We start from the raw sequence: 16010 nt of genomic DNA, 5'->3' as shown, positions 1-16010 counted from the left end.
CCTTCAATTCAACTCATCCGCACTGACCAGATATCCCAAATTTGCCTGCATTTGGCCCCTTTCCCTCTAAACCCTGCCTAATCATGTACGCATCCAGATGCCTTTTAAATGTTCCTCTGGCAGTTCATGTCATACATGCACTTGCGTTTAAAAAATTGCCTCTTGGGTCCCTTTTAAATCTTTCTCCTCTCACCGTAAACCTATGTGCTCTAGTTTTGGACTTGCCCACCCCAGAGGAAAAGACCTTGGCTATTCACCCTATCCATGACTCTCATGATTTTCTAAATGTCTATAAGTCACACCTTAGCCTCTGATGCTCCAGGGTAAATAGCCCCAGCCTATTCAGCCTCACCCTATAGCTCATTGCCCCCAACCCTGGCGACATTCTTGTAAATCTTTTCTGAACCCTTTCTAGTTTCACAACATCTTTCCTACAGCAGGGAGACTAGAATTTCAGATAGTATTCCAAAAGTGGCCAAAATTGTCACCATTAGAATGTGCCAATGGAAAAGTATTGATCTTTTGCATTACACTCAGACTTGTTTCTACTAACACAACAAAAATTACTCATTAGTTACAGTAACAGGTGCAAACAATTCAAGTTAGATTGCATGTCCAAAATCTGAACTCCCATAAGAAAAGTAAGCTGAGATGAATATTGGCAGAAGCCTGATGTGTACTGTTAGCGATTCAGATACATACCACAATAAATAGTCTTTTAAACTGGTAATCAAATCATTGCTTCAGTGGCTGTAATTTTCAATATTATCCCAACTGACAACAGATCAAGCAATTCACTGTATTTTTTATGGTTTGGTCAGAAAGCTGAGCATGCATAGTTGTAGGACACGTTTTGTGCGGCAATTAAATTACTAACTCAACAAGTAATGGAAATACTGAGAGAGTAGTTGACAAATCTCAAACATACATAATCTGAGTCCCAGGGTTTCCAAGCATTTCTATGCTTCAGCATCAGTTGTTGCAAATGTTGAAATCAAGCCCTTCATCATGCCAGAGGGATTCCCTCTCAGACGAGGATTAATGAAACAACCAGCAGCATTTTGCCAGCAATTAACAAAGTTGTTGATAATGTGAGAGAAGAATAAAATTACATGCACGTTAAGAACAGAGCTGCATTTGTGGAATGGAAATTCAATTCCATTGAAAATAAAAACAGGGACAGAAGAATAAAATCCTAAGATCTAGAAGCAGAAATGGGCAACTCAACCCCTTGAGCCTACTATTATGTTACCAAAGAGTCTCCCTGCTCAGCATTTTTGATGGGGTGAAAGTGAAAGTTAAAATTAATAATCTTTGGTGTGCAAGTTCACGACATGTGTTGAAGAATTTCCAAATCAAATTTTCAATATTTCAGAGGTACCATCTTCCTGAAGGTAGGTATTTCAAAAAAACTCTTTGGGTCTAGTGATCCTAAGCCCATTTGTTTTAAAATAGTTACGGAAAAGGATAAACCTTCCATAAAAGTTCAAGTTTTTAACTGTACTAAGGCAAATTTTAATGGTATGAGACAAAAACTTTCAAAAATTGATCGGAGTTGACTGTTCACAAATAAAAGGGATGTCAGATAAGTGGACGCTTTCAAAAGTGTGATAATGAGAATTCAGAGTCATTATGTTCCAGTTAGAGTAAAAGGTAAGGCTGCTAAGATTGCAGAACAATGAATGAATAAAGATATTGAGGTTCCAGTCAGAAATTAAAAAAATCCTATATTAGATAGAAACAACTGAATTCAAATGAATCTCTTGAACAGTATAGAGAGTGTGGGAGCATTCTTAAGACACAGATCAGGAAGGCAAAGAGTAGATATGAGATTGCCTTGGCAAGTAAGATTAAAGATAATCCAAAGAGATTCTGCAAGTATATTAAGAGTAAGAGAACAGCTACAAAGAGAACAGGGCCCCTTAAAGATCAAAGAGATCATCTTTCTGCTGAATCTCAGGAGATGCGAGAAGTATTAAATGAATATTTTGCATCAGGTTTCACTGTAGAGAAAGAAATGGAGGCTAGGGAACTGAAGGAAATAAATATTGATGTTTTGAAAACAGTTCACATTATAGTAGTAGTAGTGCTGGAGGTCTTAGAAAATACAAATGTGGATAAATCCCCAGTACCTGATCTAGTGTATCCCAGGACCTTGTGGGAGGCTAGAGAGAAATTGTGGGGCCCCTTGCAGAAGTATTTGTATCAAATACAAATGCGGGTAAGGTGCTAGAGGACTGGACAGTGACTAATGTGCCTTCGTTAAGAAAAGATGTAAGGAGAACCTGGGGATCTGGGATCTATTGATCTGAGAGCCTGACTTCGGTGGTGGCTAAGTTTTTGGAAGTGATTCTGAAAGATAGAATTTAAGCGCATTTGGAGAGGAAAAGATTGATTAGGGATAGTCAGCATGGTTTTGTGCTAAGACAATCACGAATCACAAACCCAATTGAGTTTTTTGAGGAAGTAACCGAGAAGATTGACAAGGGTAAAACGGTAGACACTGTTGACTTGGAATTTAGTGAAGTCTTTGACAAGGTTCTACATGGTAGACTAATTAGTAAAATTAGATCACTTGGGGTTCAGCCAACTAGACACAACGCTGACTTAACAACAGGAGACAGAGAGAAATGGTACAGGGTTGATTTTCAGTCTGGAAACATGTGACCCGTGGTATTTAACAGGGTTCGGGAACTTAACAGGGAACTTTTGTTTGTCATTTATAGAAATGATTTAGATGAGAATATAGAAAGCACAATTCCTAAGTTTGGGGATGACACCAAGATTGGTGGTATAGTGGACAGTGCATGTGATTATCTAAGATGACAAAGAGATCTAGATTAATTGGATCAATGAGCTGAAGAGTGGCAAATGGAGTTTAATATGGATGAATGCAAGGTATTACATTTTGGAAAAACAAACAAAGGCAAGAATTATACAAATAAAAGTAGGGCCTCGGGTAGAGTCGTAGAGGATAGACACCTCAGGGTTCAGGTATATAATTCTTTGAAGTTTACATCACATATTGACAAGGTGGATAAAGAAGGCATTTAGCATGCCTGCCTTCTTTGCTCAGACCTTTGAATAAAGGAGTTGGGATGTTATGTTGAGGATGTACAGGACATTGGTGAGGCCTCTTCTGGAGTACTGTGTCCAGTCCTGGTTGTCCTTAATATTATTAAGGTGGAGAAGAATTCAGAAGAAATTTACCAGGATGTTGCTGGGAATGGAAGGTTCAACTTATAATGAGGGGCAAAATAGGCTGGGACTTTTTTCAGTGCAGCATGGAAGGTTGAGAGGTGACCTTATAGAGTTTCATAAGATGAGGGGTACAGATAAGGTGAATGACAGGTATCTCTCCCCGAGGGCACAGATTTCAAGACTAGGGGGCATATTTTTAAGATGAGAGGCAAAAGATTTAAAAAAGACATATAGGACAATTTTTTTTAAACAAAGTGGTTAGTGTGTGCAATGAACGTCCAGAGGAAGTGGTGGCTGTGGATACAGTTACAATGTTTAAAAGACATTTAGGTAAGTACATGAATAAGGAATGTTTGGAGGGATATGGGCCAAGCCCAGGCGAGTGGGACCAGTTTAGTTTGGGATTGTAGACAGCATGGAATGGTTGGACTGAAGGGTCTGTTTCCATTCTATGTGACATGACTCTATTATGTTAAATCAATGTTCTTATGATAAACACTTCCAAAATGTGATTGACAAATCAAATGTTAATTCAAATGGAATGTTCAAATCTCCAGTTCAACGCACTTTATATTAGATTTTGCTGTAGTTTAATGGTGAAACTGTCAGTATCAATTGTCATTCTGTGACTGAAACTTCAGAAGCCCAGACATGCCCAGAAGCCCAGGTATTCATACATTGTTATCAGAGAATCAATGTTCTCACATAGGGCATGCAGCAGAGGTGAAAACACAGCTTCCACTCAAATAAAATGAATACTTAATTATATTTCATTTTTCATTTTTGAGTGTTCCCAAAATGTATTATTTTGAACCCACTTTAAATTGTTAATTTCACTTTTAAAACTTTGGAAAAAGGTACTTCCTGCTGAATAAAATTGAACTAATTTTTATTAAGAGGCACCACCTACCAATCGGAGGACAGCTAAAACAAGACAATTTCTTGAAGCTGCTTATCTTGCACTCATCAGCATAATTTGCAAGAATGCCAAATTAAGAGGAAAACCAGCATTTAAACTATATGAGAAAAGACTGTCGATTGGTTGGCAAGTGGACTTTGATTGGTATAGGTGTTGCTATGCAGAACACACCAATTAGTGACGACTGACAGTGTATTGTGTACACAATGAATAATGTGGTGCAACCACCTTCAGCTGTTTACAATAACTGACACTGATGATACTCAACCAGTACATGCTTGTAAAACTCATAACACAGTGCCCCATGTCAGAAGCGATTCCACAATTGGACAACATGTGCTGATTACCCTATAAACACAAAGAATTATGCTGACAACTAATTTAGGATTGCCAGTCAGGCTCATATGCATACGGTACACTTATGGCTACTGGAAACTATGGAAATAACAAAGATTCTTTACAGATAGAATGAACTTCTAGATTCACTGAGCCTGTTCCAACTCAACCATATAGGTGACAGCCCTTTGCTGGTTCATTTCCTGGCATACAGCTTTGATTAATGTGAGACATATGCTTGATTTAAAATTTAAACTAAGTATGGCAGTTAACAGCCTATCAATAACTTGTGCACTCTTCAAGACAATGCCTCTACCTGAGCCCACTTGACAAAAAGCATGCATGTCCCTCTAATACAGTATACATGTTGGTTTTTCTTTTGAATATGTATTCTTGCAACTTGTCCTAACATTGGAAGACAAAAAGTTTTGACAAAATGTGTCTTTTTCAGCAATACTCACAATCTGTAGTATCAAGCAATTATTTGGATAACTATTAACTACTGCTAAACACATTTACTGCCCTGTTGAAGGTGGGTCACTGAACTGGAAAAATTAACTCTGATTTCTCTCTACAAGTGATGCCAGACCTGCTGACATTTTTCAACAATTTTTGTTTTTGTTTTCTCTCTAAGTTGTGCAGTCAAATAGCAATCTGAAGTACCAGCCGGGCTATACAAAACTAATTCCAGTGCAAGCACGGCCACAGGAAGAACTTTACAGTGCAAAGCACCCATGCCAAAAACATGAGAGGAATGTTGTTTATGGACTGCCAAATTGCAGCACTAGGATAAAGTGCAGAAGCTATTTTAAAAAAGTTTAAAGTCTATTTTATTTTTATTTCAGCTTTTACCTTTATGAAATCAGTTGTTACATTTAATTTGCTATCTGAAAACCTCAATTAAAATTTAAAAAATTAACTTCCTGAGTTGCTGAGAGAGAATTGGTTGTTACATGCTTGATGTCATATTGATTTTTGTATCTTCACCTATGCTGAGATACAGTGAAAAGTATTGTTTTGCATGTAATCCAGGCGAATCACACCATGCATAAGTACATCAGAGTAATTGAATAGATAGCAGAATACTGTGTTACAGCAACAGAGGAGGTGCAGAGGAAGTTTAACTTTATGAGAGGTCCATTCAAAAATCTGATAACAGCAGAGCAGAAGCTGTCCTTGAATCTCTTGTTACGTTTTTTCAAAATTTTAACTAAGTATGGCAGTTAACAGCCTATCAATAACTTACACACTCTTCATGATAATGCCTCTACCAGAGTCCACTTGACAAAAAATATGCATGCTCCTCTAATATAGTATACATATATTCTGCCCAAAGGAAAAGGGTGGAATACAGTATAACCAAGGTGGGAGACATCTTTGATTACATTGGCTGCTTTCCCAAGGCGGCAGGAAGTATAGATGGAATTATTGAATGGAAGGTTGGTTTGTACGATGGACTAGGCTACGTTCACAACTCTTGTAATTTCGTGCAGTCTTGGGTACAGCAGTTTCCATAGCAAGCTGCAATGCACCTGGATAGGATGGTTTCTATAGTGCATCAAGAAAAATTGGCAAAAGTCATTGTGGACATGCTGAATTTTCTTACTCTTCAGAGAAATAGAAGCATTTGTGTGCATTCTTAACCGTAGCATCAATGTGGATGGACCAGGACAGAATGTTGACGATCTAGGAACTTGAAGCTCTCAACCACAGTACCACTGATATAGACAGGGGCTGTCCTCCACTCTGCTTCCTGAAGTCAATGACCAGATCCTCCATTTTTCTGATATTGAGGAGGTTATTGTTGTCTTTATGCCATGCCACTAAGTTCTCTATCTATTTCCTGTATTCTGTTTCATCATTTGAGATTTGACCCACTGTGGTGGTGTCGTCAGCAAACTTGTAAATGGGGTTAGAGCAGAATTTGGCCATGCAGTCGTGATTATGTAAGGAGTGTAGTGTGGGGTTTAATACACAGCCATGCACAGCACTGCTGTCGAGGATTATCGTGGCGGAGGTTTTGTCGCCTATCCTTACTGATTGTGGTCTGTGGGTCAGGAAGTCAAGGATCCAGTTGCAGAGCATGGGGAGCAGGTCTCAGGATTATGGAGATGAGGTTGGTTGGAATTATGATGTTGAAGGCAGAGCTATAGTCAATAAGTTGCAGTCTGACATAGGTATCCTTGCTATCCAGATGTTCTCGGGATGAAGGTAGGGCCAGGGAGATGGCGTCTGCCATGGACTTGTGACAGTAGGCAAATTCTAGAGATTCAAGGCAATCTGGGAGGCTGGTGTTGTATGTACCATGATTAACCTCTCAAAACATTTCATAATGATGGAGATCAGAGCCACCTGGCAGTAGGCATGAAAGCACGCTGTCCTAGTTTTTTTTCCTTGAGCATTGGGATGATAATGATCTTCTTGAAGCAGGTGGGAACCTCAGATTGGAGTAAGGAGACGTTAGATGTCTGCGACTACTCCTGTGAGCTGGTCTATGCAGGACTTGAGTGCATGGAAGAGGACTCCATCCTTGCCAGTCACTTTTTGTGGATTGACTCTCAAGATGCCTGATCTAACGACTGTAACAGTGACTGTGAATAAGGCTGTTGAGGCAGGTGACATCATTTCACTGACCTTCTGTTCAAAACGACCAGAGTGTGCACTGAGTTCATCATTGAGGGATGCATTGTTGCCAGCAATTCTATTTGATTTGGCTTTGTAGCCTGTCATATCTGTAAGCCTTGCTACGATCGATGGGTGTTTGTGTGGGTACCCTGGGACTCCAGCTTAGCCTGATATTAATAGTAGGCATCCCTGATAGCTTTGTGAAGGCCTTGTCCAGATATCCTACATGGGTCAGGGTCATTTGATTTGAATGGGTCAGATCCAGACTTCAGTGAGGACTGGATCTTCTGGTTCATCCATGGATTCCAGTTGGGGAACACTCAAGATTAATTTCCTTGGCATGCAGTCGTTCTCACACTTACAAATGAAGTCAGTGGATGGTAACAGCACATGCATTTAGGTTGGCGGCTGAATTCTTGGATCAATCTTCTGACTCCAAGCAGTCACACAGGAGCTTATCTATTACCTTAGACCAGCATTGTGTGACTTTCAAACATAACTGCTGCTGCATGCAGATATATCTCAACTTAGTGCAAGATTTAAAATGGCAATGGCAATGAGAAAGGGGAGACTTTCAACTTGGGGATCACAAAGTCTCTACAGACAGCTCTCCAAGGTCACTGCAAAAGTCCTCGTTTCACTGCTGAGTGTAAGGAACTAGCCAATAGTTTTTAAACAGCACTGAGAGAAACAGACCTAAATTCAATTGAAAGCTCAACAAAGCATTTTCACACAGGATGGTGCTTAAATATTTTTAGAAAACTTTCCTCGGAAGAGTTTGCTAAAGGTGATTCAGATGCTATTGCATATCCATTATCCTCTGCCTGTTTCTTAAAGCAAGTGCACCATTTATACGTTCTCACCACAACTATAAAGAGGCATGGATTACATGCCAAGAAGAAAATTTAAAATAGTTTCTTGAATTTTGCAAGCATTAAATGAAATCTGTTATGGTTGTCTTTGGAAATGTGCTTTTAAAAAGTAGATACATTGTCTTGTATACCAACAATTTTTTATTCACTCATGAGATTTGGTCGTTATTGACTATTTCAGCACTTATTGTCCATCCCTAATCGCCCAAAGGGCAGTTAAGAGTCAACAAGACGGCTGCGGGTCTGCAGTCACTCATGTAAACCACAGATGGTAACAGTGACAGATTTCCTTTGCTAAAGGGCATTAGTGAAGCAGACAGGATTTCCCAACAAGCGACAATGGTTTCATATTCATCATTAGATCCTGAATTCAGATTTTTCATTCAACTTGGGTCCCCAGAACATGAGCTAAATTTCTGGATGAATAGTCTAGTGATACCACCACGAGGACAATCCCTCTCCAACAATGTTTGAAGTATAGCTCCTTTGCTTTATCATCATAAAATCACACCTGTGTAAAATCTTGAGTTATGCTTAGCAAAATCATTCAGTTATATCTATGGGAAGCAATTTCATCTGCAATGAGACCCAATAAATCAAATACGATACTCATTAATCCCTCATTATATACTCCAACAAGGATTTTCAGTTAGAACTGTAAGATTTGCTTGAAGCAGCTAATTGATGCCTGCTCAAAAGATCTTTATTATCCAATGAAAACTTGCCAGTTAAAAAAGATAAAATGCACTATTACAAGCTTCCATCACGTCAATTGTAGCAAGGAATTCCAATTACTATACAGCACATTGAAACAACAAATGCTAGAGATCACAACAGGTCAGATGCATCCATGGAGAGACAGCAAGCTAATGTTTCGAGTCTAGGTGACTCATCAGAGCTGAAGTGTCAGTGACAGTATAAAGCATGTTACCTTTTCAAAAATATAACATATTAGCAGCCAATCAAAATCATTTCTCACTGAACAATTTTGATTATGAAGTAAGCTGACAATAATAAAGCATCCTTTGGAGAAAAGTCACATTAGCATCTCATTCATGGCTCATATCAGATACTTTATCCAGCTAATGAATGGCAGGAATCACTGTCACCCCAATGTAACTGGCAAATCTACCTAACTCAAAACAGTTCACTGCGCTGAACACTAAAGCAAGTCAATCAGAAAAATTTACAAAATGCATATTTTGTTCAATTGTAATGCGATGACAGATCTGCACATCTTCATACTCTGCATGATCGTGAATTAAGGATCCATATGTTCACTTGAGATATTGCTCCCCTCTTTTCTTTGTTCCAGCTCTGAATACTGTTTTTCTCCAGTTTCACTCCTGTCTTCTTTAATTTCTTCTCTCAGCTTATTTTGTCCATGAGACCCACTTGAATTGGTGGCCATATGTGAAGACAGGACAGGTTATATCAAGGTATAGTAGGAACTGCAGATGCTGGAGAATCTGAGATAACATCTGAAGAAGGGTCTAGGCCCTAAACATCGGCCTTCCTGCTCCGCTGATACTGCTTGGCCTGCTGTGTTCATTCAGCTCTACACCTTGTTATCTCAGCTTATGTCAAGGGAGGGATTTAAAAAGATCAAGTATTCAGTATATTATGATGATAAAAGAAAGACAGGATTAAAACCACTGAGAATAAAAAGTCACTCAGTGAAGAACCTCAAGGAGGAAAGATATTTTAGTAGACAAAGTCCATTCTTCAAAGCAGAGCAGAGCGTGGTAGCACACTGAGAAGTGCTCCGAGGAACAGAAAGTACAAGACGAGGAGAGAGAATCAGAATATGACTTGATGAAGATTTCTAGAACAAAATACCAGGCAGGATAAGTGCTCAAAAGACCAGCTGTTTTTCCCCCTTTTTTTTCCCCCACAGACACAACATTCTTCAAGTGCCCTCCTCTGCTCTATTCTACCTTACTTCCTAGTTGATATTCCTTTTAGTGTGCAATAGTTGTCAAGTTTATCTAGATGATAACAGTGGCTACACTTCCGTAAGGCTGCTTATAAAGTACTTTGAAAGTTCCGAGAACCTTTCTTTGAAGCTTTTAATCAATTAAACATGGGAAGAAAATCTCTCCTTGTTTAGATAAAAAATTGTGATGTCCATTTTTGCTCAGTATATTTTGAAATTCTGAAAAGCAGTAACTGTCATGCCAACTATCAATATGCAAGTGAAGGACATGTCATAAATGTTTAATTCTAACATTTGTGCTTTTTGAAAAAAAGAAGTTTAAGTGACATAAAAAGCCTAAAAAATAGCTGCCAGAAGTCTCTCAGCTGTTCTCTTTGATTCACAACAGCCACAAATAGTAGTCAAGTTACATATTACATTAGTATCAAACACAAAGGTACGCATTCAGAACTTGATTTATCTTGGATGCCACAATGGGTCTTTCCAAAGATATGGAAAATTCAAAGTTCTGAGAAAAATAGGACACCTGAGGGAACACTCTTCAAAAGTTTACAATTCTTGCATAATTCACTTTTGCAGAATAATAATACATAAGTAGTTAATAGAGCAGCCGCTATGTAAGTCTTGATATTTACAAGGCAGACTACAGAACATCCTTTTAAGCGGAAGTCTAAGAGGAGACCTGAAATACATCACCAGTGAGAGAAGGGCTTTTAGGAGGGAGATGAGGAAAGGCAACCCAGCTGAAGGGCTACTGTACTGAACCAGACTACCACAAGTCACAAAGTTCCAGCACTTTCAAAGCAAAAATAACAATGACTTCCAGAACTTCTATGGGAGAAATGTTCAACTATTCAAAGACAGAAAGCATCTCAGCTGCTGAATTCTGACTTCAAGTTTTCAATTTTTATTTTGGAAAGAGACTCTCCAATCAAAAATCATGTCTGCAACAATAACAAGCTGATTTTACTTTTGTCTTCATAATACCTTTTATTCATACCTACTTTTAATCTATCTGTATTTTAGATGGCAAGTGTAGCATTTTCATATTGATTAACTTCCAGGATAATAAAGTAATCTTTATCTTAACTAAAAGCAAAATACTGTGGATACTGAAAATCTGAAGTAAAAACAGAAAATCCTGGCCTGTGGTGACAGAAACAGGGTTAACTTCTCGAGTCTGATATGACTCTTCTTCAGAACTGAAAAAACTTTGTCATACTACTAACACAAGGAGGGGTGGGCAAGTGGAATAGATTATGCATGTCCCCAGAACAAAAGACAAATGCAGTGATAATGGTGATAAAGAACAGACAAAGTGTAAGGTAGGTTAAATGATTTTTTTGATGGAGTGTGTAAGGAATCAAAATGGAGAATAGAGGTCATGCTCTGAAGTTGTGGAGCACAATAATGGATTCAAGAGGGTATAAAGTGCTTAAGCAGATAATGAGGCATGGTTCCTGCAGCTTGTGTTCAGCCTTGTTGGGAATAAAGGCGAGAATGGGACCAAGATGGTTTCTTGAAACAGCAAGCAACTGTAGGGAAAAGGTCATTCTTATGAACAAGTCCAAGTGTTCCACAAAACAAATACCAAGTTTACATTTGGTCTTGCCAAATGAAAGGTGCCCACATTGCAAGAAGCAAATACAACAGATCACACTGCAAGATGTACAAGTAAAATGCTACTTCATGTGGAAGGTATGCTTGGGCCATGGAAGGAGGTGGAAAGGCGTATCTTTGGTTACACCTTCTGCATAGCATGGGAATGTACTGTGGTGGCAGCTGGGGCTAGAGGGTGGAAATAGTGTGGGGAAGCATGAGGAATGATGAAGGTGTGGAATCGGGTGTCGCAGAAGGTTTGGTCTCTGGAATGTTGACACTGGAAGGGAGATGAAGTTGAGTTTAGTGGTGGCATCGTGCTGGAGGCGGTGGAAATTGCAGAAGATCATCCTTTGAATGCAAAGGCTGGTGGGTTGGGAAACAAGGATAAGGAGAAATTATCAATGTTCAAGGAGGGACGGGAAGGATTTAGGGCAGCACAGAAGTAGATCAGGCGCATTGCAGGGCCTTGTCAATCACAGTGGGTGAGAATGCTTGGTTGAGGAAAAAGAAGGACATGTCGGGAGGCATCCCATGTAATTTGACACAATTGGAACAGATGAGACAGAGATGGGGAAAAACTGGAGTCCCTACAGAAGCAGGTTGAGAGGAAATGTTGCTTGTTGAAGACTAAAGATTTGCTGAAATTGAAACATTAGGAATTGGCTTCACCAAACTAAACAAATATGCAGTTCATAGACCATTCTATACCGACACCTGTTGTGTTCCTGACAGCGGAATGCCCAAGATTTCCATTTCACTGTGGAAAATAAACATTATACTTTTAACAACCTGCATTCTTCAAACTTCCAAATACTTACATTTCATTTGTTTGAAGGAGAAGAACAATGCTGGTAATATCTACAATTTATGCCATCATTTCATGAACTCCACCTCTAACACACCACCACTTGGACCCCTCCAAGTAACCACTTCTTTATATGCCACTGTCTAACATTCAGTTACTTTATAACATTTGGAATGACCATCAGCCCCTTTTCTGGAGACTGATCAATGATTTATTTTTGCTAGTTTCTCGGTTAGCAAATACACAGTTAGCACCCACAAGCAGAAGAGATTTCAGTAACGACAGCACCAAACTACCATTAACTTGAATTGTTCTAAAGATGCACACAGAAATCTCCCTTCTATAAATCTGCAACCAGCCTTTAACCATCTTATTATTCCATAGATTAAAAGAGTATGGCAAAGTAAACACAAATGACCGAAAGAACTACAAATGTTGTAAATCAGGAACAAAAACAAAGTTGCTGGAAAAGCTCAGTAGGTCTGGCAGCATCCAGGATCTCAGACTACCGGATGCGAAACGGTAAGTCTACTTTTTCCTTCACGGATGCCATTAAAGAGCATTAGCCTGGTTTCATTTAAAAGGATCAATTTTTTTTATACTGAGGGAAAACAGCCATAGTTTGAAAAAGTTATGGGTTATAGTCCTGGTTGAAGTTGATTAAGAAAACAGTTCTTTTAGAGAAAGGAATTAATTCAGAAAAGTTTTTAAAAAAGGTTACCTTAGTGTAAGGATGTCAGTTTAAAAGTTCCAGATCAAGAGTGTTTGGATAGAACACTGAAAGGATTATATGAAGCTGAGAAAGTCTAACCTCAGCATGTGAATATTCAGGAAGATGCTATCAAATTCTCAAGACTTAGCGAAAATTAAAAGCAACAATTAAATTAAACAAATAAATGTGATGGAGCAGGGAATGCTCTCTGGTGTTTGAGTAGTGGAAACAGATAGCATTGAGGTAATGCTGTATTATACTTTTATTCTGTGCCTAGAAATATTTCAAATGGTGTTACATGCAAATGGTTTGGTCATTCTATTTTATTTCGCATGCTAAGTTGCTGTTTAATTGTTAAAATCGAATCTGCAACATTACATGTTTGTATTTCAGTGAAAGACTTCCTTGTTTAACAGAAATAAAAAGAAAAAAATTATCATCTATCAAGCCATATTTTAGTCTGGGTTCTGATTTGTCCAGTAATAACATCAGCTGGGATCTAAACAATTCAATATAATTTTCAAAAACACGTAACAGCAGCAATATTTTTCATAACTGAAAACTGAAGACTGCAGAATTGAACTTATGAGACTTGGAAGCACGACATGAGGGATTGTGAAGTTTAAGTACTTAACAATGTACTTTTGTTAGTCCTCGTAAAATGCCAGTCAACAGTTTCAAACAAACAATCACTTCAGACTGACTAATGAACTAAAGCATAAACATTTAAGTGTAGAAATCTTAAAATTTCATTCTACCACAACACCTAGACGCAGAAGTATTTCAGGACGATAATTTGTAAGTTAATCCAGTTGTTGCTTAATAAATGTTCACGAGTGAAAATCCAATCTTACAGACGTTACAAATTCTGTACCAACAAAGATTTTTGTAGACCCAGAACATGAACAGAATTGACTAGCTGTGCAACATTGAGTTAATCCAATACATCCATATCAGTGATACCTTACCTGGTAAAGGTGATGGCGATCCAACTGGTGTCGATGGATTTGAAGGGAAACTACTACTAGTGTGATCAGGCGAATAAATCTGCAAAAAAAAAGGTAAATTTATGGCCCAAATTTAGACCCAAATCTGTTGCTCGCACAAGCTGATTGGATAAAGTTCACTGAACACACAAAGCTGGCACAAATTCCAAAGATTTGTACAAGACAGCACTGCCAGTTGAATTAAACAAAGCAAATTTTTTAATGATGTACAATTCGTTGCATCAATTTCCTAATATATTTTATTTGCACTATTCAGATTGTGACATTACACTCTGAGATTTATATGAACATCTGACACGTGTTGAAAAATCTAAGTATACTAAAGCAGATTCCTGGAACATGCCAATGTTATGGTGCTGTCGGCGCATACAGGGACTGACTTAAGAATATGTTTTGCTTGGTCAGAATAGGGCCAGCTGAGTTAAACTGTAGCATGCAGTAGTAGGCCAGTACTGCTGTAGGCCCAAATATGCTTCCATCACAGGACATAGGTCTATAATAACATATGTTCTCTGGAAGTCAGGAAATTTAAATCTGTGAAAATTGACACGTCTGATATCATGGATTCTCACTCAAGATTAAAAGTCTGTGTAAAGAGATGTAAAGGCGCTGAACTGAGAATAAAGAAACAATTATCCTGAAGATTAAAGACATTTCATACAAACCATAATTGTTCGATTACGTATTACAAGTGTAATCTTAACATATGGCTAACCTTTTCTGTTTCGAGCGTGTAGGAGAAGAGAATTTCTCACAATCAAGATACTTCTATCAAATTAACATCCCTCGGCAAGAATCAAGAGGAAGTAAGATTGAGTGGGGAAAAAATAAGCCTTTCGATACTTGAAATTCCTTTTAAAAATGCATGAACACAATTGTACGTATAGCAACTCATTTAAATTCTGCCTAAAGTGTAAAATAAAGCAGCACTGTGACACTGAAGACTTAATTTCTGAAATGGTTAGCAACATGTTTTCCCCTTAATTGTCAGAACATGATGACAATCTTTTTGCTTCATGAAGCTTCATGTAACTGCCTTCTGGGTAGGCTTACAAGGAACATTCGACATAATGGTTCACACAATTACTGCAACATCTATAATGTGATGAGAATTTGCTTCACAGCTTTACAACCAATAGAAATCATATCAAAATAAAGATGAACAAAATTTGCTGTTTTGACGGAGAAGTATGCACACTACTTATCAACAACTTGAAATCTCAAATAATAATTAACTGATAAATCAAGGAATGATTTAGAATGAAAAGAGCCTTTCAGGTTTATTTCACTAAACTATACATTCTAGGTTGATCTCTCCTCCTGCAAACGTGACATATCACAAGGCACAAAGAAAATCTGTTTTAAGGTATAAGAACAATACTTATTTCACCACTCTCTAGCTAATGAAATCCTCTTCATCTCAGTTCTAATGGGTAGACAAGTCCACAGATTCACAACCTTTTGAGAAAAATAATTCCTCATCTGTTTAAAACCTTATTCTTAAACTATGACCTCTTGTTCTAGATTGTCCCATGAGGAAATGCCCTATCCCCTCATTTAGCATCTCAGATGTAGATGACATTTGTTTTGCTTATTGTCCTATACAGGCCCTATACAAACACCAAGCAAAATGAACGTCATCTACAAAATACCTTGCAAGAACTGTGACAAACACTACATTGGACAAACAGGCAGAAAGCTAGCCACCAGGATACATGAACATCAACTAGCCACAAAACGACATGACCCACTATCACTAGTATCCTTACATACAGATGAAGAAGGACACCACTTTGATTGGGACAACACATCCATCCTAGGACAAGCCAAACAGAGACACGCACGACAATTCTTAGAAGCATGGCATTCCAACCGGAACTCCATCAACAAACACATTGATTTGGAGCCCATCTACCACCCTCTGAGAAAAAGAACAGGAAATGACATCACCAACACAAGAAATGACATCACCAACCCAAGCAAACCTAAACAGAT

At 38.3% G+C, this 16010-nt stretch overlaps 1 protein-coding gene and 1 long non-coding RNA gene across 11 annotated transcripts in view; one reads left to right on the top strand and one right to left on the bottom strand.

Annotated features, from left to right (window-relative positions):
• The window catches only part of LOC125467118 (uncharacterized), an 84113-nt gene extending 78797 nt beyond the window's left edge, over positions 1-5316 (top strand). For all 3 annotated transcript variants that reach the window (XR_007250577.2, XR_007250575.2, XR_007250576.2), the window contains exon 4: positions 5091-5316. This is a non-coding gene — a long non-coding RNA (uncharacterized LOC125467118). The remainder of the gene's footprint in view (positions 1-5090) is intronic.
• The window catches only part of tcf12 (transcription factor 12), a 283602-nt gene that overhangs the window by 65502 nt on the left and 202090 nt on the right, over positions 1-16010 (bottom strand). For all 8 annotated transcript variants that reach the window (XM_048562540.2, XM_048562541.2, XM_048562538.2 and 5 more), the window contains one exon: positions 13977-14055. In XM_048562540.2, the coding sequence (XP_048418497.2) occupies positions 13977-14055 (79 nt within the window). The remainder of the gene's footprint in view (positions 1-13976; positions 14056-16010) is intronic.

Source organism: Stegostoma tigrinum, chromosome 33, assembly GCF_030684315.1.
Source record: "Stegostoma tigrinum isolate sSteTig4 chromosome 33, sSteTig4.hap1, whole genome shotgun sequence".
Classification (NCBI taxonomy): Eukaryota; Metazoa; Chordata; class Chondrichthyes; order Orectolobiformes; family Stegostomatidae; genus Stegostoma; species Stegostoma tigrinum.
Note: the sequence above shows the minus strand (reverse complement) of the source record. Positions and strands in the feature narration are given on the sequence as shown.